The 27,830-nt window shown below is 44.0% G+C and overlaps 1 protein-coding gene across 3 annotated transcripts; it reads right to left on the reverse strand.

Annotated features, from left to right (window-relative positions):
• Positions 1-57: 57 nt before the first annotated feature.
• On the reverse strand, positions 58-27,821 carry si:ch211-39i22.1 (fibrous sheath CABYR-binding protein). Of its 3 annotated transcripts, none has more exons than XM_060040336.1 (11): positions 27,478-27,821; positions 19,574-20,277; positions 15,816-15,870; positions 14,441-14,455; positions 13,497-13,580; positions 11,962-11,988; positions 11,217-11,234; positions 9,011-9,127; positions 4,872-4,931; positions 2,815-4,357; positions 58-2,346 (listed from the first exon to the last, which is right to left on the reverse strand). In XM_060040336.1, exons 1-10 carry the CDS (start codon positions 27,536-27,538, stop codon positions 4,329-4,331), a joined length of 1,170 nt encoding a protein of 389 aa, XP_059896319.1. In that variant the 5' UTR covers positions 27,539-27,821; the 3' UTR covers positions 58-2,346; positions 2,815-4,328. The 3 variants fall into 3 exon arrangements, with proteins under 3 accessions (XP_059896319.1, XP_059896317.1, XP_059896318.1); XM_060040334.1 differs by having other exon boundaries at positions 14,441-14,476; XM_060040335.1 differs by having other exon boundaries at positions 14,441-14,470; positions 27,478-27,820.
• Positions 27,822-27,830: the final 9 nt, after the last annotated feature.

Here is a 27,830-nt window from a genome sequence, read left to right on the forward strand (position 1 = left end):
TAATGGTGTGAAGAAATCTGGCACAATATGTGGTCACAATAATTAAAAACTCAGATGTTTTTCTCTTAGAGAGCGAGACTCCAGCCCCCACAAAAACATTGTTTATTGACTTATAACATTATTTACACAACAAAAACAAAACAAACATGTGCCAGCTTACAGACGGTTAGAAGGAAATATAAAATGTGACAAAGACAATAATTAAATAGTGAAATCAAAGTCATATGAGTCTTCATGAATTATTAGAAATGCTCTTTTTGCTCCCGAAACCAGGATAAAAAAGTGATTTACTGAATTCATTGAGTTAGGTTAACCAAAGATAAAAGTATATTGGACTCAATTCTTCCTAAAACATTTCAGCTTGATCCCTTTTTTGTTTAGTATTTCTTAGAAAAAAACTGTGAACCGGTTTAAGGCAGAATTGGATGGAGTCAATTGTCATGTCCTCGGAATATTCTGGAAGTGCACTTTAGGAAGCAGCGAGCCATAGATCCCAACAACTTCCTGATTGGTAACAAGGAATGCTTACTAACTTCAACAACATGACTTTGGAGCCCAATCACATCTTGGGGCCAGATTAGCTAAAAAACACCCACCCACACACAACAAAGCTATCGTGCACACACAACCCCCCCCCCCCCCCCCATATATTATTTTGTGTTAGTAATAATTAACAAATTGATTGAATTCATATACCTTTTCTCGGTACCCAAAGCGCAGTGAGTATGTGTGTGTGGGGGGGAGGGGGGTATGATGTACAGCTCATCCACTACCTACCAACTATTATCAGTAATAGGAATAGTATATTTAATTGATCACCTATAGGACATACGTCAATTACATCATTGTGGCTTATTGCCAAATGCCCTTTTACACATCCAGCTTGACTTTCACAGTTTAACATAGGCATTCATTTCTAGCTTCCTTAAAGGGAATGTCCTTTAGTTTTTGACCATTAACATATTCCCGTAAAGGCTTAACTGTGCAGCACTCAAAGGGTAATTCCGGTGTAAAATGGATTTGGGATATAACGAGTTGAAACGTTAGTTTTGGAGCACAAAAAACGCATATAGACTTCTACAGTTGGCTGTTTTTAGCCGATTCTATCAAAACGCTATAAATTTGACGATGGGGGCACTGGTTATGGTAAAAACTAAATCGCTATTTTAAACCACTTAAAAGGCTAAAAGTAGTCCGACACTTCTTTGGTAGTATAATAAGAGTCTTAACATATAAAACGAGGCATTGAGAACTTTGTAAGTGTACATATTGTTTATAAAAAAATGACATTTTATACACACAATACCATCAGTAGATCACCCGTCGACGCCATTTTGTTTTTAAGACTCGATAAGTAGATTGGCGAACACAGCTTGCGTGTTCCTGATGGATGTCAAAATCTCTGTGTTCGTCAATCTACCTATCGAGTCTTAAAAACAAAGTGGCGTCGACAGGTGATCTACTGATGGTATTGTGTGTATAAAATGTCCTTTTTAATAAACAATCTGAACACTTAAAAAGTTCTCAATGCCTCGTTTTATATGTTAACACCCTTATTATACTACCAAAGAAGTGTCGGGCTACTTTTAGCCTTTTAAGTGGTTTAAAATAGCGATTTAGTTTTTACCATAACCAGTGCCCCCATCGTTCCAAGTTTATAGCGGTTTGATAGAATCGGCTAAAAACGGCCAACTGAAGAAAGCGTCTATAGCAGTTTTTGTGCTCCAAAATGAACGTTTCAACTCGTTGTCATACAAAACATATCCCAAATCCATTTTACACCGGAATTACCCTTTAAGTATGGATGTCTTGCTTAAAGGGCCTGGATACACATTTTAGTGAATCAGTTTTATACCTCAAAGTATATGCAACCAATCGTGTTGTGGGTTCTGTATAGTTGCTGGGCAGAACACACAGCAGTGGAGCAGGAATGAACCGGACCTGGGTCGCATCAAGAGGCTGAGCCCATGATATGTGGGCAATATAAAAACAGACCATCACACATCAGGTCTTTGACCTCGGCTAGCCCGCCAAGCAACAGCCTTTTATTGTCTCCTAAAACCAAACGGTGGACGTTGAGCACATCATACAAAAAACCCTTCTGACAAATCAAAGGAGGCTGGTACAGAAAGGAAGGCATCAAACAACAAGGCAACAGAGTGATATTCTTACATTGTTAGAACTAAAATGGTGAAAAAGGGTGATCCATTTTATAATTTTAAACATCTGATCCAGTTTTATAATTTGAACGAGAAGTTCCACCCTTGACAAGATGTTCGCATCAGCTTTGAGGCGGTGCTAACAAGATACATAAATGATCAGAAAGGATTTGATCGAGAAACAGATCTATTATTTGTATATATATATTAGAGCTGTCAAGCGATTAAAATATTTAATCGTGATTAATCGCATTAATGTCATAGTTAACTCACGATTAATCGCAAATTATTTTTCTATGCTAAATATCCCTTGATTTTTTTGTCCCATAATTCTTGTCATTTTAATTCTCTTATCAACATGGTGAAGTGCATCGGCTTGCCTTGTGCAAATGATTTTTATTGATAACAACATTGGCATATACTGATCAAAACAGGACGATACAAAAAAAGAGCGATATAGTGCAATTAAAGGACTGCTTTGAACAAATGTCATTTGAACATAGCAGTCAGGCTACTGCTTCTTTGTTTTGAGCCAAAGAAAAAAAAAAAAAAAAATTTTTTTTTTTATAAAATAATTGCGTTAATCCCGCGATAAATTTCTTAACGCCGTTAAAATTGGTTTGCGTTAACGCCGTTAATAACGCGTTTAACTGACAGCTCTAATATATATATATATATATATATAGCGACAGCAACCTACTTGATCAACTGTTCCAGAAACATACGAGCCACTCAGATCAGGATGTTTTTTATCCTAGAGTCAAAGCAGCTGGGAGGACATCAATCATCTAACTGTCATTACAAAGTCAAAAGCCCCACCCCGTCCCTTCCCATTGGTCCGATGGTTCCCATGCTTTGCTAGCCGTCACTCATTGATTGGATAAAGATGATTCCTGTTATGAGATTGTAAACTAAGCAAACATTATCATTCCTCGTAATGGCCCAAAATGTGCGCTTTAAATGCGTTTGTTTCTGGAGCTCGTTCAAGTGAGCGTTGTGTCAGTGGAAGGCACCGCAGACAGGACTGCATCACAACTAGATTTACACACTAGATCCAAGAGTATGCCACCAAACATCACTGGTCCGTCCACTCTGGAGGACGCATTGTCGACAGACACAAAAAGGAGGTTCACCCTACCTCACTTGAGTCAATTCAGGAGATTATAAATGAAATAAATGACAACTAAAAGGTCTTGTGGATTTGAACAGTGACTTGTCCCTTTTTTATTTTCAGGTGTTGTCATCAAATAAAGACTTTTTTGTCTTATTTGAATATTAATTTGAAACCCTGCTTGAACGTGCTTCCTGAATTCACTAAGAAGAGGAACAGTGGTCACCCAGAACATGGAAACTCCCCACCACCAACCAACCAGTCAAAAAACACACACATCACACGTATGTATGCACACATAACACATGAACATACCACATACAGGCCCAGTCTAGGAGGGATCGGACCACCGAACACTTTATCTCGTGGTCCAGTACAGCAGCCCCAGCCATTGAAGGATGCACCCAGCATGTATCAGAGATAAGCCTTTCTAGTGAGCCGGCCACATTGCATTAGTCTTTGTCCAAAGCGTGTGTGAAGTCAAAGTGCTCCAGCAGTGCAGTAGGAATGCAATGAACACTGGGTGCTCCAGAATGGCTGAACCTGCCACCTGTCTATTGCTGTCGCAGCTCAGGGGCTCCAACTACATTCACAGTGTACAACGATTACCGGATTGAAACCAAGCAGATACAAGTTTGCACTATGTGTCTTTGTTGTGTGTATTGTGTAACTGTTATACCCATTGTAGTGCACTGAGTGCTGCTGAGAAATCCGAACTCTCGTGCAAAACATGAAGAAAAGCTGTTCCAGTTTAGTTTACCATTTCAGATTATTATTTGTACACAAGTTAAAGGGGATTGATTATCAAATTGTCTCAGGGACTCACGAACAAAAAACAAAATCACCCACAAATTGAATTATTCAATAATAATTCAAATTCTCTTTCAATGCTCCTTCTCTGACATATTTAAACACACACACACATCAACTTCAACACATTTGTGTGCAAACACACACACAAACGTGCATGTCAGATGTTCACGACCCTAAAGTGAAACCCCCCTCGTTACTCTACAGTCACCGCTGCGATTGGTCGATGAGGGTCATGTGATGGCGGTCTAGGAGGAGGTGATCAGGGTGCTAAGGACTGCAAATAAACAGACAACAAACAGTCAGCACACTAAATACAATACTGTTTATCACGATGTGCATCGATGAGTTGTGTGGGATTGACAATCAATAGACATGAGGTAAAACAGAAAGAAGAAGGAAAAACTAACATAAAGGAGAATTTAGATTAGAGTTTGATAAAAATACAAAACAGACTTCATCAGTACATGAAGAGAACATCATTGTGAGGGTTTGTATACATGTATTTTTGTGTGTGTTTTTGTTCAACTGTGAATGTGTGCACCAATGCCGGAGTGTCTGGTGTGTGCATGCACCCTCATGCGTCCATCCGTCTTTGTGTGTGTGGGTGTGTGTGTGCATGTCATGAGTTTTTGTGTGTGTGTGTGTGTGTGTGTGTGTGTGTGTGTGTCTCTGTGTGTGTCCATGAGTTTGTGTGTGTGTGTGTGTGTGTTTGTGTGTGTCTGTCCATGAGTTTGTGTGTGTGTGTGTGTTCTTGAGTTTGTGTGTGTGTGTGTTTGTGTGTTTCCTACCCTGGGGGTCTGATTCAGCTTCTGCTGCCGCGTCAGCTTTCCGGGCTGCTTCAGGGTCAGCTGTTAATGAGAGAGAGAGAACACACACACACACACACACACACACACACACACACACACACACACACACACACACACACACACACACACACACACACACACACACACACACACACACACACACACACACACACACACACACACACACAGAGGTTAATTAGAGAGGTTATGTTATACAAAGCATTAACGGCATATTTCCATTTTAAATGTATACTTTATAATGGAGTTCGAACGTACGATGCACGGTTGACATTTTGTTTTTGTTGCATTCGTGTTTCAAGATGGAGGAGCTATATTTTTTATCCTTGGACAGTTAAGTTGAACTGAGTTGACGAGGAAAGGTGGAGCTAGCGCAGTCAGGGGAGTCGCCTCGCACGCGGTGCTGAGGTGTCAGCGTGGAGTGCCACCAAGACAAGCGGAGAGGGGCGGAGGACTCAGGAGGAGAGGAACCCAAAGGCGGAGTTGAGGTTGGAGTGTTCCTATTGTTTCAGACTACTGTCCATCGTTTCTGAGGATCACCTTATTGAGCTCCGACAAGGGCACATCCACTGGTCTGACTCCTAGAAATCCTACTATTTAGCTACTATTTAAATGTGTGAGTGTGACATGTTTGTTTTTGGACAATATGTCAAACAACATTTAATATATGACTTCCGTGGTCGTTTAGTTTACGGGTAAAGGTATATCGGGTGTGTTCTGTTAATTATTGAGTGTGCATGGGAGATGACCCTACGACTGTATAGCTACTAAAGCTAGCTCAGGCCTCTCAGTCACCCTAGCGAGAGTTATTGGTCAACATTATCATTATATAGGGCACCTCATCTTGGCTCCTCCTATGCAAATAGGGCAAAGCTAAGCACCCTATTAGAGTTTAAGGGCCCTATTTTAACGGTCTGAAACGCAAGTGAGAAGCGCGAAACGCAAGTAGCTTTCAAACTTCAAATGGCTCAGTTTATAGCCAAATAATATTGCCTAATTCACACATGGAATAGCGTTTTCTTCTGCAACTTCAGAAACACTGAGTCGCATGTAAATTTCGGCAAAGAGAACTTAACACATATGATATGCGGTCCTTTGGCCGCAACTGTGGGACTATTTAATGATATGCGGCAATGCATTAACAAACATTGTTTGTTACCAGTATTGTATAATTATCATTATCGACTTGTTCATAATGTTTATTATATGCATGTGTCCTCCTATACATTACCATGGACTGTATGATGTGTTCGGTGTTTAGTTTGTGTTTGTTTAATCAGATGGCTGCACAAACGCGCGCCAAGCATCACCCGCATTCATTCATTATTTTAAACACTCACTCGCGGTAAAAGTACGCTTTCTCACGATCTAACACTCATCTATCCTAAAAGTTATGGGCTTGTACACGACGTCTGTGTCAAGAAAATATGTGTTTGCTGTACGTTGTTTGCTGATGCATTGATTTAAAAGTACAACTTATTACCGCTGTATCAGCTGAACTTCCCAAATAATTTAACCAACGTTATCATTTAACATAAAACAAGATTTTACTTTGGTAGGCTGAGATTATTATTATTATTATTATTATTTTAACGCACGGCATAACCTACTCCAGTGTTCATTCAAGCAGCCCCTATGGAATTTTTATTTTTTCCACAATCCACATGCTATTTCTATGCAGTTTCACACAAATGAACAATCTTTGACATCATAATATTTAAATTAGGCTCATTGTTTGCATGTTTGTGCTGTGTATAGCCTACGGGTGTGTAAGCTTATGTTACAGTTCCGACCTGCCAAGGCACGTCAAAATAGCACCAACTGCGCTATCCGCTAGCGCACTTAGACCATGATTTTTTAGGTCTGTGGCGCAATTTCAAAATTGATCAGTAAGATAGTACCATGTACCATTTGCGCCAGAACACGCCTCTGCTTTTCGCCGACACGCCTCTCAGGGCACAAGTGTAGTGGCATGAGTTTGCTGCGGGGGAAAATCCTCTTTGCGCCGGGTGCAAACTAGCAACTACACATGCATCGGTGTAGAATGTAAATTGCGCAGGGTGCAAGATAGGGCCCTAAGAGTGGTTTGGTTAAAGTAAAGAAACCTTAAGGGGTTTACAGAGACTATACACCTAACCTAAAAAGGCTTAATTGAACAGAGCCTTAAGAGGTTTACAGATAGTACACACCTTACTAAAGCATTCTTAATGGAATCATGGTATACAGATACTATACACCTAACCTATGCAGTCCTAATGAGACAGAGCCATCAGGGTATACAGATAGTACACACCTAACCTATGAAGTCTTAATGGAACAAAGCCATAAGGGTATACTGATAGTACACACCTAACCTACGCAGTCTTAATGGAACAGAGCCATCCGACAATGAACACCTAACCTGTAAGCTGCTGCCTCAGAAATGCATATCTCACCCAAAAAATCATGTACGGACCTTTTTCAAAGTTTGTATGCGTGTGGGAGCACCAGAGACCCAAAACAACACCCCAAATCCCAGGAAAAGTGTTGTTTTTTATAATACGTATAATAAGTATTTGCATTTTTGTGTATATCACACAAGCATAGTGTCGCCCCGTATTAGTAGATACCAATGCCCATGTATGATGACAGTGGCCTAGTATTGGTGACCCGCTGTGTGGAGGGTCCTCTCTCTCTGTGCTGTGAATGATTTTGATCGGCTCTCCTGTGTTGACTGTAAGCGGCCACCGGCTTGAATCAGCGGTATCAGGGGTGCGGTCTGTTTACCATGTGATTGACAGCTCAGGGTAGAGTTAAGGAAGACGAGGAGGACTGCTGACCTGGGAAAATTCTAACCCCCCCCCCCCCCTCATTATTTGTTTTAGTTTGGAAACTAATACAAAATCCTGTCCAAATCCAAATCCTTTCCTTTTCCATGTCGAAAAAAACGCTTTAAAGGGGACATATTATGTAAACAACACTTTCCCTGGGATTTGGGGTGTTGTTTTAGGTCTCTGGTACTCCCACACGCCAACAAACTTAAAATAAAATACTTGAGATAAGTCTGTACATGATTTTTTGAGTGAGATATGCATATCTGAAAGTACCCCGCCTACAGGTACCAAACGATCGAGTCAGTTTCAGCGCCCCCTCCTACGTAGGAAGGGGGCACATTTGATTAATACCACCCACTTCCCCACCCCCCTCCAATCAGAGCATAATTAAGATTTTGTGGACGAGCGCTGGGCGGAGATGTTCGAGCATTTCAGAAGCAGGGCGATTCAATACAAAAATAGATGTTGAATTTGTCAGTATGCCATGTGACTGACTGGAAGAGAGTCCAGCGGAGCTGCCGAACTGCCGCCAAGCTCCCCCTGCCGGAGCTGCCGGACTGCCGCCGAAGTTCCCCCGTCGGAGCTGCCGGACTGCCGCTGAAGCTCTTGCGGCAGTCTGGCAGCTCTGGCGGGGAGCTTCAGCGGCAGTCCAGCAGCTCGGGTGGGGGGAACACCAAGACAGTCTGGCAGCTCAGCTCCGGTAGTACAATGCCTTTCTTCTCCATGTCGCGGTTTAATCTGGACTTCAGAGAGTCAAAGCCAAAGTTTCTTTCCCCCAATTCTTCTCAACCATGGCCGAGATTACCACCACTAAGAGTCTTTACTTGTTCTGGAAGTACCAGAGTCGTCAGACGCAGTCTTTATGATTCATAATATCATCCGAGGCGCACATAGCTTCTGGCCTTAATATTATATATTATATTATATAGATACCTATATATTACATCATTATTATTATTAGAATATTATATTATATTATATTACATAGATATAGGGCTCCGGGAGTCTGCAAACGGTAACAATCCCTTCTCCTCCATGCTGTGGTTCACTCTGACAGCTCATTTGTATGAAATGGGCAGCAGCTCATTTGCATTAAAGCTACAGACACCAGAAACAGCACATTCTGAAGGGACTGAAACCGAGGGGAATAGCGGTAGGCAAGATATTTTTTCGTGAAAGATGTGGAGGAGGTAGAGGAGTTTGGAGAAGTAGAGGAGGTAGGAGATGTAGAGGAGGTAGAGGAGGTGGGAGACGTAGAGGAGGTAAAGGAGGTAGGAGACGAGGTACCTTCTCTGTTCTTGAAGCAGAGCTTCTTCTTCTGGTAGGCGAAGTAGCCGCTGACGGAGCCCACCAGCGCCACACAGAGGGCACTCAGGATGCCGGCCAGGGACCCGGAGCCCGCGGCTGGAAGTCAGACAGACCACAGGTCAGTAAGGGAGGGGGCAGGCATTCACCTTCTACTGGGACACAGAGATACATGACATACATCCTGTTGGAATCGTACGCCCCGATACGCGCACACATAAATGCAAACACATTGTGCGTCTCAACGGGTGCGTATCCATGTGTGTAATTATGACGGCGGAGCATGATGGCAGCTGACTTTCACGAGCGAGGCTGCGTACTCAGAACCCCCCCGGATACAGTCTGTCTGCACCTGGGGCCCGTTGCTATGCCAACTATTCAGAAGGTTTCCCCCGCTGTGTCGCGGCATACAGAAGATAACAGCCTGTAGCCATGTACCCACATACACATCATCTCCTGCACTCCCACAATCTGCCAATTACCTGTATGAGAAACAGGTATGGCGTGGCTTATAACACTCACTCACACACCCACACCCGCACACACACACACATACACACACACACACACACACACACACACACACACACACACACACACACACACACACACACACACACACACACACACACACACACACACACACACACACATAAAACCAAGAAGAAATACACTGACAGTTCATATTTAATATGTGTGCAAATGACTTGCATTGTTGGCCTGTAAAAAGCAACTGATAAAGTGCAAGGGCTGTGCATTAGAAAGGCTCATTTCAACAGCAAGAGGAACAAATTAGCTCATTAGCTAGGTCGTTTTGGTTAGGGGGTCCAAAAAATACGACATCCATTTTGGGAGTGCAACACGTTGTCTATTGTTCTCTTGGCAAATTGCAGTTGATCAAACAAAGCTTGAGTTGCCACTGAAGAGGGATGGCGGTTGAAATCCGAGTCTCCTACAGCACAATCGACGGCTCTCCCACCAGCTTTTCTAGTTCTGGTTCAGCTTTGAGTGAGAAATATCTCAACGTGTCTCGTAAACACGTTCTGTAAGTATCACACTCTTCCATTCCGACAAGCAACTATTTGAAGCATTCAGCATCCTAACTAATAAACCAGCCGTAAATTAACGCGGAGCTCGTCATGGATGGCTGGTTTCACTTCCTGTCAGCCTGAACGCAAGCTGAGACAATACGGAGCACGAGCCGACGAGATCCAACACATCCAACTGAATCATGATGCAGAACCTGCCTCTGGTGTGCGATTCATGAGCAGCACCTGTGTGTACCTGACGTTAGGTGAGGGCCCTGTGAACTGAAGGGTGAGGAGGAGTTAGGGAGTGAGTCAATCCATGAAAGAGTGAGTCAAAAGGCATGACTCAGAGCTAATTAAAACAACAAACAAATTAACCCTTTGCAAGTCACAAGATGTTTTATATGCAAACATGAATGCACGCAACAAGCTGACCCGCCGCCCCTGCCCCTCCCCCCCCCCCCACGCACACACACACGCTTGCACGCAAGCATGAGTACTGTAGAACAACTATACAGCACACAGACTTTAACAAGCCAATACCAGTCATACATACATGCACACACAGAGACGCACACGCGCGTGCGCACACACACACACGCACACGGACACGCAGGCACACACACACCAAAGCATGAATGGACAGGCAAGAACAGGACGCTCATCTTTGTAATGATATTCTTGTGCATAATGAGACGATTGGGAAAATCCTGATCCCAGTAAAACCCCATCCCATCAAGAGCTCTCAGACCAACCCTGACAACCAACAATAGCCACTCCGCCCCCCCACCCATCAGTCTTAATGACCGTTATTACAGTGCCATACGGCACCACAGAGTCACATCGTCTGATGCCAACGTGGGATTAGAGTCAGGGCTCTTGGTGCCTGGACCTAGAGAACATGAACCAGCGCGGGGCCTTGTCATCAGGGGGGCAGATTACACCAGGGGGTGGGGAGATGCGGACGACGCAGCAGAGAAAGGAGACGATCAATTGCCGTGTGAGAATGTCGTTCTGCACGGCTCAGACACACGAGAAAGTCCAGAATGTGGAAATCGGGACTCAAACATGCATCTTGGGTGCAGGAATAAACCATCTCTGTAAACGGACGCATGAGGCTACGTGACATCAGGAGAAAAAGGAGAAAAGTGTTAACTTACATTTTCCCTCCACTGATCCTGTAAGGCAAAGAGCACACACACAATAAATGCAAGCGTTCAACCATAAATCAGCGATAGATGTGGAATAGGAATGTGTGAGATGGGGGTCGAGCCAGCAGGAACTTGCCCGTGTGGGATATCAACCAGGTTCTCTCTGATCTGAACACAGGCAGGACCAGCTATGTTTCTGTTCTCACTAACATTATGTCCTGCTCTTTTTTTTCATGTTAATGGCACTGTTTTTTTTCTTCATAGGAATACCAATTTCAACAAAGCGTGGAGGGACATTGGTTTTTTCAGGTATCGTATCCTGTTGGCCTGGGCACAGGAACGCACATAATATCCTGTGTGCTTCCACGCGTTGCTGAAACAACACGAGTCCTTTGAACCTTGGAGTTCTGAACTGGTCACAGCCTGAGTTCCAGGCCTCCCATCCCTCTATCTGTCTATTTATCCCCATTTGTCTGTCTGTCTGTGTAGCCATTTGTATCTCTATCTTTCTGTCTGTCTGTATAATTGTATGTATCTCTGTACACCTCTGTTTCTGTGTCTGCCTCTGTCTGTTCGATGTCTGTCTGTCTGTCTCTGTGTCTGTCTGTATGTGTCTCAGTCTGTCTGTGTCTCTGTCTGTCTCACTGTGCGATAAGGTAAGGGATTGGTTTGCGATGGTGCCACAGTGACCAAGACCATGATGATTTGATATTTTGATTGAGAGTAATCAAAAACACAATGGAGAGAGGCTCACCGTCTGCTGATGATTCAGATGTGTGTGCTTGGAAGAGGATTGGGGATCCATGGCGTGACAGAGAGACATAGGTGGGGAGAAGGAGAGAGAGTACATCTATGAACAGGTGACAGCCTAGGGGCGGAACAGTTCTAGTAAGTTCTAAGATTTAGATTTCCCTTATCATCAGCATACACATTTTTGTACTGGTTTTTAAATTCTATAAAAAAATATACAGACATATATTACAATACATATCTTGTCAAAGATATGCGCACAATCACCCACAAAAACCAACACAGAAACTCTCTCCCTCATACACACAAAAACAGGCAAGCGCACACACCAACAAACACACATTCGCACATACCCACAGCCCCATACACACAGACACAGACACACACGTACGTATGCACACACACACACACACACACACACACACACACACACACACACACACACACACACACACACACACACACACACACACACACACACACACACACACACACACACACACACACACACACACACACACACATGCATGCTTGTGTACACGCATAAACTAACAGATCTCTGAAGTTGTCTGTATGCAAACTATCCCAGGCACTGGTTGTGCGTGCCTGTCTGTATCTGTCCTGTGAGCTCAGCACCAGGCCTGCTGGGGCCTGACAGAGCCATTAATTACAGGGTACCGATCACAATGCCTTCCACCGGAAAACCCTCAATATAATAGTCTCCAGGCAGGTAGGACTCCAGGGAAAGGGGCGGGGGCCCGGAGAGGGAGCACAAGACCAGTTATGTCACTTTGGTCTGTTCCCTTCGCACCCTGCAGGCATTTCTGTCTGAAACTCATGCATTTAACCATTTATTGCATCAAAAGGTGAAACTATTTAGTTTAGCGGTACCAGAGAAGCTTGGGGCTGGAGTGGCGGCGGGCGACATTCTGCTCAGTACACTTAACCTTGCAGAGTGTGTTTGAGATGGAAGGTCTAAAACTGACAGCCACGAGCCAACTGGCCACCAGCTGATGACGAGAGTGTCCCTCCAGAACCAGCTGAGCCCATGATTGACCGAGCGTTAGTTAGCAGGTTGAACCGTGACGATACATCCAGGCTGACAGGAGGCCTGTGTCTCTTCCCTGTCAACCTCTTATGTCAGATGAAGGTGAGCAGAGCCAGACCCTGACATACGGCCTAGCATGTTAACCTTCCTCAGACCAAACACTACACGTGTTCTGGAAAACATTTGGTGTGTTTGACTAAACACACCCAATATGAATCAACGTGTAATTAGATAAAAATTAAGTGATAACACACACACCGTGCACATACACACAGACACACACAAACACATACACACACACTCTCCATGGTGTTAAGAACATTAACAATAAATAGAGAGGGAGATTATCATATAACATTGCATGCGAGAGACAGAAAGAGAGAGAGATTATTGAACCTTAATAAGTAGAGATGAAGAGAGAGAGAGTTGAATACACGTTAATAGTATAACAACATAATAACAGTAATAAATTAAGGAGGGGAGGTACTGACGAACAGAGCCACCACTCCGACTATTCCCATTGCGTGACGGCTGGTCGACCGGTCCCAGTGCAGCTGCCAAGTCAAACTGGTCGTCTGTGGAGGGATTAATGTGGATGAATAGGTTATTATCAGCGTTTGAAGGCCTCACTGGTCCTGGTGGGGGTGGAGATCGTAGATTCAAAGAATCATCGAACAAACACCCCAGAACCTGCCTGTTCTTGCTGCTTGCACAATGGACCCGGTGGTCTGAGGCCAGCGTGTGGACCTCCTGACACTCAACAGCATTGGTCTGTGGCCAGCCTGTGGACAGAGGTCTCAGACCTCCTAGTACTGGCCCTGTAGAACGGTAGGTTTCAGAGGAAACTATAACCATTATGAATCACTGAAGGATTATGAATCATCAGAGATCAGGTGGCTCATGTTTCCTTTTGGGGATGCGGTCGGGAAAAGTACATTTAACAAACTAACTTATGATTCATCAGAAATAAAACAAGGTTTATTTCCTTGTTGCTGGTGGTTCACCAGAAGCAAACGTGACAGAAACTGGGCAGGGACAGGAGTCCGTTGCTGACTAAGAGGTTCTAATTAACCTCCCCCAATAACCGTGTTGGCCTCAGGCCCCTGTCAGCATCAGGAAGATCTTTTGTCCAGTCTCAACCTGAAGTTCAGAGTCATGCTGTTGTCTACATGCAACATGTCCTCCTTCATGTTCGACATCCTGAGCAACACTGATAATTAGACATGCTGTTCCAATATCCCCAAACCACCCATCACACCGTCTTCATCACCTACTAATAGTAAACTAGCGGCACTAAGGCACTTAACTGCCCCAGAAATATGAGTGAATCATCTCACTAAAGGTCAGGGATTCATTATCCGTGCAACTGAAGGATGAGGAATTGAAGATTATTGCAGGGTTGCATGCAGGAAGTATTCAAATAAAGGGTTGTTACCTGAGGGAGCTTCCGCTACGGGGATGATGGCTTCCCCTACAGCAAAAGACAGATGGAGAAGAAGGAGAATTAGTAACGCACAAAGCAAGATAACATTGTGTTCCAGCTCTGACTCAACAACAAGCAGGCGGTATAGCACTGGCCTGCTCCCACCCTGGGTCATTCCCAGTCCCGCTAAAACTGTTGGTCAGACTCCATCTAAGCACGGGCCAAATCCTGAAATTACAACTTTGAGGGCCAATATGTATGTTTTTTTTTATGATAAAAGCCACTGGAGGTGATGCGCTTTAATTAAAAAGTTAGGGCTATTAAACAATAAACAAATCACCCACTTTGAACGGATGAAGTGAAGCTTTGTTTCCAATTGTTCCTTTTTAGAAACTTCTTATTTTTTTAGAAACTTGACATCAATATCGAGGCTGTGTATGACTCCAACCTATTCATAAGATCCACACAACTCTCCTTTCTCCAAACCTCCTTCTGGAGGCTTTTTCACAATAGGTTGGCCGTTTACCAGACCGAGTTACATTTACTCCCTCCGTTTGTTCGTATTTATGTGCAATGGGATGTGGGAGACTTCTCTTGGCTGCCTCAGTGGTGCTGTTTGAGTTCACAACACTGCCGATGGAAATCCAGAAGTGTGACTGATTGCACCACGACTGTAGGGACAGGAAGTGGTCCTGATGGAAGTAATCAGCGCTCGATACAGCGGACACTTTGGTCTGGGAGAGGGGAAGGGGAAGGCTGCAAACAGGAACACATCGACGGTGCATGCTGGGATTTGCAGTGCTGCACATCTCGGACTTAGAGACACAGGCTACAATGGAATGAAAACTCAAACGATTGGCGCCTGTGTTACAGTTGAGCCTCCCATTCTTCCAGAGCAGGGATTTTGAAACTATAGGGTCAGGCCCTCAATGGGCAGCCTGACAACACACTCGGAGCTCTGTTTAGTTGGGTTTAATGTACACACTGAAGTGGTCTTTTGTGTCCAGAGAAGTGGAAGTGGGAGAAGCCCTGTGTTTTAATTATTTTATATTTATTATACAGGAAAGTATTAAAAGTAACAAAGTTACAATTTAAAACGGGCCTGTCTCTAACTAGTAAAAAAACGGGCCAGTAAAATAACTGATTTCCAGCAGGTTCCTGTTCTGCAGCACATGTAACAGGGACAAGGCACATCACACGTTACATTTACATACAACACATAACAGGGACATAGCACGTCAGACATCAGTAGGACAATCATATAGACAGCAGACGTGTGTGTGCGTGAGTGTGTGTCTGTGTGAGTCTGTGTGCGTGTCCATGTGTGTGAGTGCGTGCGTGTGTATGTATGTGTGTCTGTGTTAAGTGTGTGTGCTTGCGTGCGTACCAGGAGACTCCGTAACATTCTCCGGGGTTGCCACTGCCTCCGCGCCTTCACTCGGCTTTTGGAAGACAACACAAAGTACGACTTAGAAAGCAACATCCAATCAAAGGTCAAACCTGAAAACCACAACAGTAGTGCATATTGACTAAGTGTTAATTATAGTATCATACGGTACCCATCACCAACCTCTGATGAGATGTCTAATCTTATTACAGGTGATGAGGGTAACCATAACAGCCATAATTTCAGAGTAATGATGAAATGCCATAGCCATCAGCTATGAGTCAGCTAAATTCATCGACCCATCATAGCTCAGCTCTGGCCCAGGTGTGGAAGTACTCTTCCCAATGGGTAAGGTATTATTGAAGGTACCGTATTTTTTTAAAGGGGACCTATTATGCTTTTCGACTTTTATGACCTATAAACGTTGTTATAATGATTGATAGTCATGTTTAACCATACACAAAAAACAATGTAGATTTTCGGGAAACACTTCCTCTCATCTGGGCGCTTTCAGCATTCTCTGTCAACGCTCGGTTTCGTCCTTCTCCGCCCCCTCGCCCCCCTCCTGCCAACTAGGAATGCGCGATATAAACCATATACGATATAAACCATATACGATATAAACGATAAAAAATGGCCTACGATAGAGATTTTAGTTATATTGCTATGCGATATATGCGATAATGCATGTTTGACGCGATCTATCCATATCTATCCACACCCGCGAAATATAAAGAGCCACGAGCTGCAACCGTCTGCAACGCATCATCCGCGACCCGCGAAATTTTAAAAGAGCCACAAGCTGCAACCGGACCGGCTGCAACGCATCATCCGCTACCCGCGAAATTTAAAGAGCGAGAGCAGCAACCGGCTTCAACGCATCATCGTCATCTAAGTAAATATGGCTGAAAGCGAAATGGAGGAGCTGGTGATTGCGCTCATTTCATGTTCGTTTCAAAATTGTATGCGTTCATTTTGCACTTTTATGTTTTAATATCAAGTATCTGTGCACACACTTGGAAGATTTTTCTTTATTTAAAATAGCCATGCCTAATACTGGACGTATTTCCCTAATTCACAGTATCCGTTTCTTTATTAACAAGACACCAACAGTTTTAATTTCATTAAGAGAAGTATACGTCATTACACAGAAGATTTTTTTCTTTGTTAAAGTCTCTGCAGCTACAACATTATGTTGTATGATTACAGTTCTGCACAATAAATGTTCTCAAAACGACATACTAAGTTTCTTTCTTCTTTTGTTTTATACATTTAGCAGTTTGGCTTTCCTTAGAGTCTATGTAACCTGTTCTGAAATGGTTCTATTATGATTTATATATCGTGATATATATCGTTATCGCAATAGGTTGCAATGTATATCGCAATATGGATTTTAGGCCATATCGCCCATCCCTACTGCCAACCCAACTCCGTTGTGATTGGTTACCTTTCTTGAAGCGCACGCGGGCAGATTTGACCAGGCATATGGGGGCGCGGCAGGAGTGCCTCTACGTAGATGATTTCCCGGAAATTTGAACAAGTGAATCGCAAACGTTGTCCCGAGTGTTTAGCGCTTTGCACAGCCACCCCAGACTGTCAACAGGGAATACATCGAAATGCATGTATGTCATTATTGGACACTTTAGTATGGTTAAACATGACTATCAATCATTATAACAACGTTTATAGGTCATAAAAGTCGAAAAAGCATAATAGGTCCCCTTTAAAGAAAACTGCATTGAAAAAAAGCTCCAATGGACGAAATCAAGATATGATGTTGGTGAAGTGGAATATAAGCCGCACTCAGAATAAGCCAGACAATAATATGGCAGTGCCTGCAGTTATATGGCTCCACCTGCATTCAGCGACGGTGGAGCTGAATGCAGGTGGTGCTTCTCTTCCACCGTACGCGTGGTCCAACTTCAGATAGTTATAATGTAATAATGTACCACATAGTCCATTACTCAGTCCTCCTCTGTTTCTGTCAGGAAGCTAGGGGACTGGCCTATCAGTACCTCGGCTGTCACCTGTCAGTTGATGGTTGAGGAAGTGTCCGTCAGTATTTGGAGGTAATGCCGATTCGAGGCTCAGGCCCCGTTTAAACGAGGACGCTTGCGGGTAAAAACGACAAAATAATTTATCGGAAGTGCCTTTCGTTTAGACGTTGACACCGTGTGGAAAACTTGAATAGGCTCCGCCATAGCGTTTCTGTCTACACTGCCAAGACGCAACACTCTGCCCAGATCTGCTCACGTGGCGTATGTGTTTACGTCACATACATGCCCCGCTCTGGCAGCTCTAATAAACTTACAGGAGTCTTTCCACGAAATGTACAGGATAAGTACAGATAGTATTACTGAGGATCTGTAATTATGTTTTGGTTTTCGCGGCGCAGATAAAAGAAGGAAAATTCTACGCATGCGCTCAGAGTTTGTGTCTTCGTTTTTGCGAAATTGACCCTAAAAATGGCTCCGGAAAACCAGCCGCAGAGACAGTTAATAACACAGTTCTGGTTAGTTAATTCGTTAATACCACAGTTCTGGTTTGTTAACTTGTTAATACCACAGTTCTGGTTAGTTAACTCGTTAACACCACAGTTCTGGTTTGTTAACTCGTTAATACCACAGTTCTGGTTAGTTAACTCGTTAATACCACAGTTCTGGTTAGTAAACTTCTTAATACCACAGTTCTGGCTCGTTATCTCGTTAATATCACAGTTCTGGTTTGTTAACTCGTTCATACCACAGTTCTGGTTCGTTAGCCTCGTTATACCACAGTTCTGGTAAGTTAACTCGTTAATACCATAGTTCTGGTTTGTTAACTCGTTAATACCACAGTTCTGGTTCGTTAGCCTCGTTATACCACAGTTCTGGTTAGTTAACTCGTTAATACCACAGTTGTGGTTAGTAAACTCATTAATACCACCGTTCTGGTTAGTTATCTTGTTATTACCACCGTTCTGGTTAGTTATCTCGTTAATACCACAGTTCAGGTTTGTTAACTCGTTAATACCACAGTTCTGGTTCGTAAACTTGTTAATACCACAGTTCTGGTTTGTTAACTCGTTAATACCACAGTTCTTGTTAGTTAACTTGTTAATACCACAGTTCTGGTTTGTTAACTCGTTAATACCACAGTTCTGGTTCGTTAACTCGTTAATACCACAGTTCTGGTTCGTTAACTCGTTAAAACCACAGTGATGGTTTGCTAACTCGTTAAAACCACAGTTATGGTTTGCTGACTCGTTAATACCACAGATCTGGTTTGTTAACTCGTTAATACCACAGTTCTGGTTTGTTAACTCGTTAATACTACAGTTCTGGTTCGTTAACTCTTTAAAACCACAGTTATGGTTTGCTAACTCGTTAAAACCACAGTTATGGTTTGCTAACTCGTTAATACCACAGTTCTGGTTTGTTAACTCGTTAATACTACAGTTCTGGTTCGTTAACTCTGGACACAAGCCGCAGGTTTGTTTTTGAAACATACGGCCCTCAAAATTGATTCTATTGTAATTAATTCTACATAAACTTTGTCAAACAAGCAGTTTAGCCCACGTGTGACATTATGCAATATACCTCTCAACGGCTTCAGGGAAGGTTGTGTAATTGCACAGTGTCGTGACTAACCAAAACCCTTCCGTGGCCTGGAACAGTTGAGGACACATTTTCAAAGGTATACGTCAGACGTCAGACAGTCAGAGGAGTGTCAGATATAACAGAAGAGGTTTGAACTCCATGCATGACTATTTGAATTACCTTGGCACCGTCAGCTGCTGCCTCAGATGGTGTATCCCCTTCTACTACAGGCGTTGGAGCCTCTTCTTCGACATCAGTAGGTGCAGCTGCTTCTACAGCAGGAGCCACCTCTTCAGCAATAACTGCGACTTCAGTGACAGCTTCTTCTTCTGCAGTAGCCTCTTCTGTAGTGGCTTCCTCTTCTGCAGGAGCTGCTACTACTGCAGTATCCTTTTCCTCAGCAGGAGCTGCTTCTGTAGTAGCTTCTTCTTCTACAGGAGCTTCGACTTCAGCAGCAGCCTCTTCCTCAGCAGGAGCCTCTTCTTCTGAAGTGACTTCTTCTGCAGGAGCTGCTACTACTGCAGGAGCCTCTTCTTCTGCTGTGGCTTCTTCTTCTGCAGTGGCTTCTTCTTCTGCAGTAGCTTCTTCTTCCTCAGTAGCTTTCTCTTCTGCAGGAGCTTCTTCTGCAGGAGCTTCTTCTGCAGTGGCTTCTTCTGCAGGAGCTTCTTCTGCAGTGGCTTCTTCTTCTGCAGGAGCTTCTTCTTCTGCAGTAGCGTCTTCTTCTGCAGTGGCTTCTTCTTCTGCAGGACCTTCTTCTTCTGCAGTAGCGTCTTCTTCTGAAGTGGCTTCTTCTTCTACAGCTTCTTCTTCTGCAGGAGCTTCTTCTTCTACAGCTTCTTCCTCTACAGCAGTGTCAGTAGGGGAATCTATATCTGCCGTCTCCTCTGAAAAGGCAATGAGAGAGAGAGGTGAGAAGACAGCAGACTGCATCTGTTTTTTGTTACACTTATTTCTTTCTAGGTTGGGAGATTGGAATTGAAGACTGTTATGTTAGCTGATATATGTTATGCAGCGCTCAAATATATGAATTTCGATATAATTTATACTTTTTTCAGAATCAACAGTTTAATTTTGCTTTGTATATTTTCAGTTGGTGTCATTGACTTCCTAGGTGGCTTTCACAAAAGCTAACCATTTTGGATGTTGCGGAGCCTGATGTCAATTTTTAACCTAGAAACACAATGAAGAGCTTCAACGGTTACGTTTTTTCTTATTATATTGGCGCTAAAATGATTAATCAATTTGATATATGATTGTTATATATCTGGAGTTTGTGTGGCTAGAGGCTCGGTGCTTGCTACATACCGCCCCTTTTTTTAACAGCTCTGGGTCCGGAGGTAAATTTAGCATTAATTTACACTGTTTACCTTTCGTAAAATCGTAATACAAAGAGTTTTAAGCCTGGAACCAAGCCGAACGATCGTCAAGGTAGTCGTGGCGATTCAACGTTTTATTCAGGGCAAAAAATAATTTGGAAATCTGAAGAAAAGGCAAAGGTAAAAGACTGTACATTATATTTTGTGTATTTTTCGCAATGGTTCCAACCCAATAGCTAAGCGCATTTCTTGCATTTTATAACCTTTGTCATTATTATATTGTTAATATTGTTAATATAAGTTGTGTCATTTATTCTGTGTGTGTGTATGTATGTGTGTTTCATATAGCGTTGTCTTCGACATGGTGCATTCCTTTAATCTTGACTGCAGTCACCACTTAATAAGGTCACTTGTTTTTAATACGAATTCAGTCTTGTATTCCAGTTACGTATTCATTCAACATTATGTATTCTGCTTTTATAGTACCAAACCCTAACCTTAACACTATTACAAAGAAGCACTGATAGTGCTATATCATACATTTTTCTTAGCTTTTTATCATATATTCTACATCACTTTCGCTGGTATCCATTTCCATGGTAACAGCGAGCTCCACCAATCAAAGACGTCGTGATACACTATAGGATTGTGGGTAGTGTACTACCGGTGTTACACCCATGGTTACACCCGATGTCTATGGTTACACCTACTTGCCGAATTCTGCGACCCACCGAAAAGTGTGACCCCAGGGGGCGCTGTTGCATATTCTCTGCAATATGCAATATGTACGAGTTTGAATGGCATGACAAAACATACATAAAACATGTGATCTCCCCCCAACCAATTACCTTTTTATTAAAGGTGCTTAATAAATACATTTGATTGATTTGATTAGCATTTTACAGACCCATACAATGGATAGGGCGTTTAGTACGGTCCTTCACCGTTGCTTCTTTACCCATAAAAAGCTAGTCAGTGTTAAATTACGCTGATTTACCTTTGAGCATTTCGTATTATAGGCTATTTTGTAAAATTAGCCTATAATAAAGCTGTTTAGAATTAATGTTAGTATCAAGAAAAGAAAGACACACCGGTGGGGGGAGATCTTATGTTAATGTGCAACAGCGCCCCCTGGGGTCACACTTTTCGGTGGGTCGCAGAATTCGGTGTAACACCGGTAATACTAGGTTGTTTCAAATTACATCGCGAATAAAACGTGTATATCTAAAAACTATACGTTTACGTCTTTAACTGGTGGCTTCTACAGGAGCATACGTATACCATTGATTCACAAAATAACGGCACATGGTAGGTATACTTAGGATAGTTGCGACATTATGGCTATTACAGTAATCAAAAGCTAAAATCAGAACAACAACAACATTGTTTGCGTTGCGTTGACTTGGGTTTGAGCATTGACTGTGTGTTACATAACCTTCATCATCTGTTATTATTTAAGGTTGTTATGGGGAGTTTTTATGATGGACATGGAACACCGGGGTGTGTAAACGCATGCACACACACACACACACACACACACACACACACACACACACACACACACACACACACACACACACACACACACACACACACACACACATCCAAACACGCATCAAACACACACACACACAGGCACTATAGACTGATTGGTGCCTGATGTTTGGGCTAAAACAAAATGTGCACGACATGACAGATCAATCATCCCTCACCCTGCCCTCATCTACCAAGGACCCCAGGCCTCCACACCGGCTAATTAGAGAAGCCTCTTGTGTGTGTGTGTGTGTGTGTGTGTGTGTGTGTGTGTGTGTGTGTGTGTGTGTGTTTAGAGTCCAGTATTGGGACTTGAGCTCTGACTCTAGACACTCAGGGTCCAACTGTACACACCATTACCTCTCAGAGACCCACAGCTAGATGTAACTACACAATGCTGTCTGTCTGCCAGTCTACTTTCACATAAACGTTGCCAGAAATTGTCTTCATTCAGAGAAAAACACATTCATTGGTGTTTCCGTCTGTGTGACTCAACTATGGAAACATAATAGAAACAGACTCTCCCTTGATGAATTGCATGCCCTAAGATTACTGATGAGATTCTATCTCTCTCTCTCTCTGGCACACATTTGCCTATAGAGTGTTATTATCTCATTCCTTAAAGCTTGAGATAAAGAGGTATGAGTAGAGATAACTGAAAATTACGATAACTCATCAACAGAATAGGCACACACACCCATATGGATGCACACACACACAGACACATACGGACCCATGTTGTTACTCTGTGTTGTTCTCCCGTTAGTTTCTACTCCCCCTATTCCTCTTCCCACACTATATCTCTATCTTCTTCATTGTTGGTGGTGACGCTTGGCTGTTTCAGGGATAAATCTACAAGGAAGTGTGTGTGAGTGTGTGTGTGTGTCGTTAGTTCCTAAACATGATAGTCTGGTTGGAGAGCAGTGATAGAGCAGGGCTATAAAGTTCAGTTAATGAAGGGTGTGCTGACATCTTGGCCCGGGTCCCAGCCATCTGTCACTTATTAGCTTAATATTTAGCGGTTCACATGTAGAACTAGAAGGACTAGTTTTTGGGAATAGTCAATGTATTAATAATCAATATGGGGTAAGAGAGAGAAGATGAAGATGAACCGGTGTGTCTTTGTGCCTCCTCCTCTGTAACTGAACGGATCATGTTCCTCCTCGCCCAACTGCTTTCAATATTTGCTAGCACAAAACTGTGGTTTTAATAGCTCGCAAAATGAGCAATCTCATCAAACATATCTAATATCGACAGCCAAACATCAAATTATTCTTGTTTGATACTGTTTTTAAGCAACTAAAACAGAGAACAGAGAGAGAGAGTGAGACAGAGAGAGACAGAGTGAGAGAGAGAGAGAGAGAGAGAGAGAGAGAGAGAGAGAGAGAGAGAGAGAGAGAGAGAGAGACAGAGTGAGAGAGAGAAAGAGAGACAGAAAGAGAGAGAACATACTTACAGGCAGAGAAAGAGGTAGAAAGAATACTTTTGTGATTGTGCCATAGGTGTCCCTAAAATGTTCTCTCTCTCTCTCTCTCTCTCTCTCTCTCTCTCTCTCTCTCTCTCTCTCTCTCTCTCTCTCTCTCTCTCTCTCTCTCTCTCACTCTCTCTCTCTCACTCTGTCTCTCTCTCTCTCTCTCGATCTCTCTCGATCTCTCTCGATCTCTCTCGAACATTCTGTCCCTGAATATTTTGATAATTTCTCCTCCCTTAAACTGCCTCTTACATACACCTCAACATTCACCCACCCATCCACAATTCACCAAACCATTCACCATTCACCCCAACATCCACCATTCACCCAGCCATCCATCATCCACCCAACCATTCACCATCCGATGAACCATTCACCATTCACTCAAACATCCACCATTGACCCAACCTTCAAAGATTTATTCAAAAATTCAACATCCTTGGATGGTCGCAACCAGCCATAATCCAACAACAAACCAGCAACGAACCAAAAAAACAACAACAAACCACAAACATACCCGCATCAAACCCCGCAACAAACCAGCAACAAACCAACAACAAACCAGCAACAAACCAGCAACTAACCAGCAACACACCATAAAACCAGCAACAAACCAGCAACAACGAACAAACCAGCAACAAACCAGCATCAAACCAGCCATAACTGTTAACAGCATACACCAACATCCAGCTCCCTCAAACACAACCCCCCCTTACACACACACACACACACACACGTACATGCAATCACACACAAGCACGCACACACACACACACAACCCCCCCCCCCCCTTACACACACACACCCACTAACGCACACGCACACACACATATGCAATGCAAATAACGTGACGTCTGGCTTGTGTTAGCGGAGCAGTAAAATAAATCGCAGCACTTCCCACCCTCTCCCCTTTGTCTTCAGGCCATCCGTCTTCTCATCTGCCCTCCCTCCTCTCACGCTCCCCCCTCCCCGTCCCGGTCTCCCCTGAGGTGAATGAGTCACCCGGTCCAGAGCCAGCTCTCATGGTGAGAGAGGCGTGCGTTAAAACCACACTCCAGGTCTCTGAGGACGTCTGCACGTCCAACGCACGGGGAACTTCACAAAGTTATGGTTACATTGTGTTCCCTGACAAGGGCGTGGCCGGCCGATTGATGATGGCTCGCTAAATGTTAGTGCGTGTGTGGGGGGGGGGGGGGAAAGAACTCTTAATGTGAAAATTGTGGTGACCGCAGAACTATGGTATGCATTAATGTTCTATATGTTGTCTGCAGTGGAGTCATGTTACTGGTACGGTCTATCACACGGTTAACGCTACACAACGCGAGGACATTGGGTTTGTGTGGTGATGTAGAGCGTTTGTCTTACTGAGTCTAACTTATGAGGCCTTGCCCAAAAAAGGAACTGCAATGAGTGTGGGCAATAAGGGTTTCCTTATTGCCTGTGTGTGTGTGTGTGTGTGTGTGTGTGTGTGTGTGTGTGTGTGTGTGTGTGTGTGTGTGTGCTTGTGCGTGTCTGTGTGTCTGTTTGTTTGTGTGTGCGTGTTTGAGTGTTTATGTACGTGTGTGTTTGCGTGCATGTGTGTGTTTGTGTGTGTGCGTTTCTGTGTCTGTGTGCGTTTGTGTGTGTGTGTTTGTGTGCGTGTGTGCATGTGTGTGTCACTGATATGTTACCTCCTCCAGGCACACATTGTTCCAGAGGTAGAGCGCTTTTGTGTGTTTAGTAGGACAGAAAGTTGTTGTCTGTTAACCCCCATAACACACACCTAAAACAAACACTAGACAACTGCAGAACGGAGTTTGTGAACCAACAGACCGGCAGATGTGATGGTCTGCGAGCATGTGTGCGTGTGGGTGTGTGTGCATGTAACTGTGTGTGTAGTTGAAACGGTCCTTTGTAGTTTAAACAGGCAAACACGTGTTGCTTTGTTCACACACACACAGACACACACACACACACAAAAACACACGCAAACACACACACATGCACCGCCGCCAGCCCACCCCTCCCCCACCCAAAACTTTTATTACTCCGATAAATGATTAATGCACGGCCAAATGTATTGCACATCACGCCCGTATAACAGTGTGCACGCACACACACACACACACGTACACACACGCTTGAGGGACAAAGGTGCTGAAACTGGTTGTGTTGGGTGTTGTCTACAGCTGGGGCTGGATCTAGTTACGGAGGAACTCCCTAACCTTGAGTAGCGCACGTACACACACACAACGTACCTCCACACATGTACATGCAACGCACATACATACACACCAAACACCAATCGATTCACTCCTTAATCCTAGAGGATTTTGGAGCCCTTTCACTTGCCACACTCTCACATGCAAACACACTCTCAAACACACACACACACACACACACACACACACACACGCACACACACACACACACACACACACACACAGACAGACACACACACTCCCACACATACACACACACACACTTGATAAAACATGTGTGTGTTATCCAACAGGCTGGGATGCAAAGGCTGATGCAGAACAATGCGTGTGAGTGCTGTGAGAACATGTGCGTATTAATTAATATATTAATATATAGATAGATATCATATACATAATAATATTTGATATTCTGCTTCCATTCCTTTTTATTCCTTTTAACTTCTTGTTCCATATTTCGGTTTCTCATCCCTTTTTAGACATGTTAACATTAACATCATAACAGTCAAGCTGTGTGTGTGTGTGTGTGTGTGTGTGTGTGTGTGCGTGCCTGTGTGTGCGTGTGTGTGCGTGTGTGTGTGTGTGCGTGTGTGTGCATGGGTGTGTGAGTGAGTGCATGGTCTGAAGGTGAAGAGGTCACATGGGCCTTGGGGAGAGGGAGGGGGAGAGGCACAAAGCTTCATATAAAGGTTCTAAGGAATTTTATATGGAATGGATGGAAAGCAGGAGAGACAGATGAAGGAGAGGGAGGGACGGAGGGAGGGGGAGGGAGAGAAGAGAGAGAGAATATACAGACAGGCAGAGGAAGATAGAAAGAATACTTTTTTGATTGTGCCATAGGTGTCCCCCAAATGTCCTTACTATCTTTCTCACTCTCTGTCTCTCTCTCTCTTGGAGGGAGGGAGGGAGGGAGGGGAGGGAGGGAGGCAGCTATAGCAGGGGTACAGAGGGAGAGCATTACTTAGAAGAAGAAGGTCCCTTGGTTCACCACACCCCTGCACGCACACACACATACACACGCACACACGCACACATGCAAGCACACGCACGCAGGAAAACGCTGGCAAACACACGCACACAAATACACTCACGCACACACACAGCCACAAACGCAATCACACATGGCCACACACACGCATGCACATGGACATGAACATGCACACACACGCACGCAGGCAAACACGCACGCACACATTCATAGCCCAATGATAACAGTAAGGCAACATCTGCTCTATAGTAATCGTGAGGTCCACTGGTTATCTGAGGGTGGGTCCGCTGGCAGGCCGACCACCGGCATATGAGGCGGAGGTGGAGAGAGAACCAGAGAGCCAGGTGGATCAGACCGACACATCACCAATCAATAACACAATCAGAACACTCAGACAGCCAGGTGTAACAGCCGGCACATCACCCATTAATAACACAATAAGGGGAAACGGGTACCGAAGAACTGATGAGGGCTGAAACCAGAATAGGGAACGACACGGAGAGGGATGAAGGATGAAAAAGAGCGAGAGGTCGTCAGAACAGAGCTGAACGTTTCTCCACTGAATCGTTTAACGTTACCTTGTGCCTTGGCGCTGCCCGCGAGCAGGCTCCCTAAGAGCAGGATCCACAGGTATGACATCACGGGAACACGGTGTTCTACCACGAGGAGCCGGGGGGACGGAGCGGCGGGGCTACAGGTAGCGGTCGGGAGGAGACTGGTCTTCTGCGGGGAGAGGGGGGCTACAGGTGGCTGTCGGGAGGTGCGCGTGAGGGTCTGTTGAGCCCAAGTCTTCTGAACGCCGCTCTGCGCGTGTTTGAAAGTCTTCTCCAAAAGCTCGCGTCTCCAAGGTGAGGATGCTCTGAGCGCGCGTGTCCGCGGTTGTCACGTCGTCTCTGCTCTGGCTGCGGCTGGAACCCGAGCGCGGGCTTTA

This window comes from Gadus macrocephalus, chromosome 20 (assembly GCF_031168955.1).
Source record: "Gadus macrocephalus chromosome 20, ASM3116895v1".
Classification (NCBI taxonomy): Eukaryota; Metazoa; Chordata; class Actinopteri; order Gadiformes; family Gadidae; genus Gadus; species Gadus macrocephalus.

What these genes read in the sequence shown, in the direction of transcription:
- si:ch211-39i22.1 (XM_060040334.1), bottom strand. Translation starts at nt 27,538, where the DNA reads ATGTCATACCTGTGGATCCTGCTCTTAGGGAGCCTGCTCGCGGGCAGC. An exon ending in GAATGTTACGGAGTCTCCTG is followed by an intron (nt 14,477 to 15,815) that starts GTACGCACGCAA and finishes CTTTTGCTGTAG; the next exon opens with GGGAAGCCATCATCCCCGTA. An exon ending in AGCTGAATCAGACCCCCAGG is followed by an intron (nt 4,358 to 4,871) that starts GTAGGAAACACA and finishes GTTTATTTGCAG; the next exon opens with TCCTTAGCACCCTGATCACC.